This window comes from Danio aesculapii, chromosome 20 (genome assembly GCF_903798145.1).
Source record: "Danio aesculapii chromosome 20, fDanAes4.1, whole genome shotgun sequence".
Lineage (NCBI taxonomy): Eukaryota > Metazoa > Chordata > Actinopteri > Cypriniformes > Danionidae > Danio > Danio aesculapii.
In genome coordinates, this window is record NC_079454.1 from 45,652,939 (window position 1) to 45,657,938 (window position 5,000).

Genomic DNA, 5,000 nt, shown 5'->3' on the forward strand with positions numbered 1-5,000 from the left:
ACTATACATTTATTTTGTTGCAATAGTTTAACAACCATGTCAGTAATGTTCACTTAGTACTTTACCTGTTTAGTAGTTTGAGAAGTTGAGTGTGGTTATTCATTATACAGGCACATCTGTGCTTCTTCACTCTTAAACTGCAGCAGCCGTCACTGCTGGCTCGTGTCTTCATCTCTTCTCTGCATACATGTGAATCCTCAGGAGAAGCCTGATCGTGAGCTGTCATCTTAATAAGGGACACATTAATAAAAGATCAGCTTTAAAATGCATGCCAACATCATGGGAAGTTTGGGAGCGACTCAATCACTGTGCTGTGGTTCAGCGCATGAGAAAAGCAGTCCTTCATTAAACTGTTTTAAAAAAATAAACCTACTTAGTAAAAAGCTCGCAGCCAGAAATCCCTGTATATTTTATAACCTGTGTTGCATATATTCTATAAAGTTATGTAATATGTGACATGCCTACCTGTGCAACCAAAAATGTTGTAATTATTTCCAATAGTTGTAGACAATAATAGAAAACCACATGAAGAATCAGAGTTTGGAATAATCAGAGTGACTTATGAATATATATGCATAAATATATACAGTCAAGCCTGAAATTATTCATACCCCTGGCAAATTCTGACAGTTGTTTTATATATATATATATATATGGCGCATATATGTGGCGCAGTAGGTAGTGCTGTCCCCTCACAGCAAAATGGTCGCTGGTTCGAGCCTCAGCGGGGTCAGTTGGCGTTTCTGTGTGGAGTTTGCATGTTCTCCCCGCGTTCGCGTGGGTTTCCTCCGGGAGCTCCAGTTTCCCCCACAGTCAAAAGACATGCGCTATAGGTGAATTGCGTCGGCTAAATTGTCCGTAGTGTATGAGTGTGAATAAGTGTGTATGGACGTTTCCCAGAGATTGGTTGCAGCTGGAAGGGCATCCGCTGCGTAAAACATATACAGGATAAGTTGGCGGTTCATTCCGCTGTGGCGACCCCTCTGCTTAGTAGAACTTTCAAAAACTATGTATATTCTTATTACCTGCCCATTTGCCGTCATTGGCTGATGTGCCCCTCTTGCTCAATCGACCCAAACCCCCATCCAACCCCCTCCCCCTGCTCTTTGCTTTGCGATCGCGTTGCACACGGGCCTGCTTATTACTACATTTGATAATGTATCCATATAATCACATCTAATCGCACCTCTTCCAAATCACGATTTCAGTTTAGAAACGTCATCTTTACAGTATCGCTTTACAGTATTGACACAAACAATTCAGAATCCAGACTTTATTTTTGACTCACTGTTAGTGTGAAGCTCTGAGAGTGTGTATATTAGTCTCCAACACTAATGCATGATCACTTTGAAATATTGTATTTGCCTAATCTCTCTCTCACACACACACAACCGCTTCCATTTATTCAATCCATTACCACTAGTGTTAGTCGCAGTCATAAATATCGGCCAATTGGTAGTCTCCTTGGCTGTGTTTGGGATCATTGTCTTGCTGAAATGTCCACCCTGGTTAGATCTTTATAATCTGGTATTATAGGTGTTGGGACTGAAGCAGCTTATATCAAATGTGCACTGACAAGGTGCAGGTGCTAAATAACTACTGCTGTCTGGGCTTTTCATGCCTTTCACAGTTGCCTTTCTTCATGTGTTCAATACCTTCAAGTCATTTAATTTGATTACACATAACTTAATTTCAGAATGATTAGTTTTGTTTTCTTTTTATCTCTAGATCACATTGGTTGTTACTGATATCTGGTGAAAATTTCAAGTTAACAGCACCTTTAGAAATACACTCACTGGCCACTTTATAAGGTACACCTCACTAGAACCAGGTTGGACCCCCTTTTGCCTTCAGAACTGCCTTAATCCTTCGTGGCATAGGTTCAACAAGATACTGGAAATATTCCTCTGAGATTTTAGTCCATATTGACATGATGGCATCACGCAGTTGCTGCAGATTTGTCGGCTGCACATCCATGATGCGAATCTCCCGTTCCACCACATCCCAGATGCACTCTATTGAATTGAGATCTGGTGACTGAGGAGGCCATTTGAGTACAGTGAATTCATTGTCATGTTCAAGAAACCAGTCTGAAAGGATTCGCGCTTTATGACATGGCGTGTTATTTTCCTGGAAGTAGCCATCAGAAGATGGGTACACTGTGGTCATAAAGGGATGGACATGGTCAGCAACAATACTCAGGTAGGCTGTGGTGTTGACACAATGGCTCAATTGGTACTAATGGTACTCGGTTTGAATTGTCTACCATGTCTACATGCCTAAATCCATTGAGTTGCTACCATGTGATTGGCTAATTAGAAATTTGCATTAACAAGCAGTTGGACATGTACCTAATAAAGTGGCCGGTAAGTGTATGTGTTTCAATGCTTATGTGTAACGATACAGTAGCTTGTATTTTGTTACTATACTGCGTGAAGCTCTGAGAGTGTGTTCTAGTGTGACTCTCTAACACTAATGCATGATCACATTAGAAATACTGTATTTGCCTGATCTCTCTCACACACGCACACACACACACAAAACCTCTTCCATTCATTCAATCCATTACCACTAGTGTTAGTCGCAGTCATAAACATGGGCCAAGTTTATGAGTCATATCTCAGTTTTTTGTGCCCTGCAGAAAAGCAAACAGCCCGTCGACTCTCTAGGGGAGCCATTTGCGTGCCACTTTTCCTCTGGCAAATGCGTCCCCGTGCCCCTGTCTTTCTTATCAGCCTTATCTACAAATGGTGCCCGAGGCGTTTGAAGGTCATAATGAAATTAGACGCATTTCATCACGGAGTAAAAGCGTTAGGAGAGTGCAATAAATATTTGTGAAGGAGGGCAGCGGCCGATCATTTCTTCTGTGCTCTCTGGATATATTATTACTGTCGTTTCTCTCTCTCCTCTACCTACTGTATATGCTGCTGGGAAAGTAGTACAACATAGATTTTCTTTCTGTATTTTTTTTTTATTCATCAGGGATTCAAATCGATGCTGTTTGGGTTCATGAGCTAGGATTTGAAGCTTCTGAGAAAGCTCACAATGCACTGTTGTTGTTAAGTTTCCTGGTATTACCATAGAAAAAAGAAGCACCCTTGACTCTTTTGCTGTACGATCACAAAAGTAAAGTTTGCAAGTAAATGTCTTAATAGAGGACTTCTGGGAATGTCCTTTTATTGTTTTATTTTCCACTGTAAATACTGAATGGATATTGATAGATTTTTCTTAGGAAAAAAATTGTTGAAGTATTTTAATGTAAATATGATTTGTTTGTTTGTTTGATTATTTATAAATTTACTTGTTTATTTGTTTGTTTAATTGGTAATTAATAGCATTTGCTTGGAAAAAACAAACATTGTAGTATTTTAATGTGCATTCTAAGCTATTTATTTGTTTACTTATTTTCTTATTTTATTTATTATTTGTTTATTTTGTTTGTTTATTTCTTTGTTTCTTTCTTTGCTTATTTATTTATATTTGTTTTCTTTTTTTATTTATTTGTTTGTTAAATTGGCACTTGGTAGCTTTTACTTGGAAAAAACACCAACATTGTAGTAGTTTAATGTAAATATTGAACTTTTTCTGATTTGCTTATTTTATTTATTTATTTATTTGCTTATATTTTATTTACCTTTTTTATCTACTTATTTGCTTATTTATTTGTCTGTTTGTTTGTTTGTTTGTTTATTTATACATTTACTGTTTTTTTATTTGTTCGTTTAATTGGTAATTGATAGCTTTTACTTGGGAAAAAAACAAACATTGTAGTATTTGAATGTACATTCTAAGCTATTTATTTATTTACTTATTTGCTTATTTAATTTAGTATTTGTTTATTTAATTTATTTATTTATTTATTTGCTTATTTATGTATTTGCTTATTTATTTATTTGCTTATTTATTCTTTTTTGTTTGTTTATTTTTGTGTTTGTTAAATTGGCACTTGATAGCTTTTACTTGGAAAAAACATCAACATTGTAGTAGTTTAATGTAAATATTAAACTATTTATTTATTTGCTTTTTTTAATATATTTTTTGCTTGTTTGTTTATTTATGTATTTATACATTTACTTGTTTATTTATTTGTTTGTTTATTTGGCAATTCACAGATTTTACTTGCAAAAGATATAAAAACTGTAGTATATTAATGTAAATACTAAGCATTTTTTTGTTTATTTTATTAATTTATATGCTTATTTGTTTATTTACTTATTCATTTGTTTAATTGTTTAAATGTTTAATTGGTAATTCATAGCTTTTATCTGGAAAACACATAAACATTGTAGTATTTAATGTACATTCTAAGCTATTTATTTACTTATTTTTGTTTATTACTTGTTTGTTTGTTTGTTTGGTTGTTTGTTTTTTGTTTGTTTAATTGGTTACTTGATAGCTTAATGTTAAAAATGTAACTATTTATTTATTTGCTTATTTTATATATTGTTTATTTATTTATTTTATTGTTTTTATAGTTGGGTAACTTTGAGTTAAACAATTGATTTGTTTTCTGTAGCATTTCTAAAGCATTTCACTGCGCCACCATGACGCTCTTATTTGTACATTATCTTTTGTAAAAAAATAAAAAATAAAAACAATCAGACTTTGTTAATATTATGGAAAAATAAAGAACAAATATACAAACTGTCTAATTTAATAGAAAAAATGCTAAAAACAGATAATACCAAATTGATAATATTACAGAAAACTAAAGAAAAAAATAATATAGTAATAATATAATTTTACATGATGTGTAATGAGGGACTTTTTTATACAGTAGTTAAGATTTTGTACTTATAATGTGATGTTAAGCTACTGCATACTGTATAATACAGCAGCTTATGAAACTGTTATGAAATGATTGTTTTGAGCTGTGTGTTTACATTATTCTGTATAAGTTTCTAACACCTGTAAATGTGATGCATAAAATAGAGATTTTCCCTCAGACAAAAGAAATTAGTTATTAAAGCTGTTGAAAATGTGTTGAAAAAAAACTCTAC

General features: G+C 33.7%; 1 protein-coding gene across 1 annotated transcript in view; it reads right to left on the reverse strand.

Moving 5' to 3' along the window:
* Positions 1 to 226, reverse strand: part of LOC130247406 (kelch-like protein 29) — a 198,368-nt gene extending 198,142 nt beyond the window's left edge. Inside the window, exon 1 of the mRNA XM_056480630.1 lies at positions 66 to 226. Coding sequence (XP_056336605.1) covers positions 66 to 226 — 161 coding nt within the window. The remainder of the gene's footprint in view (positions 1 to 65) is intronic.
* Positions 227 to 5,000: the final 4,774 nt, after the last annotated feature.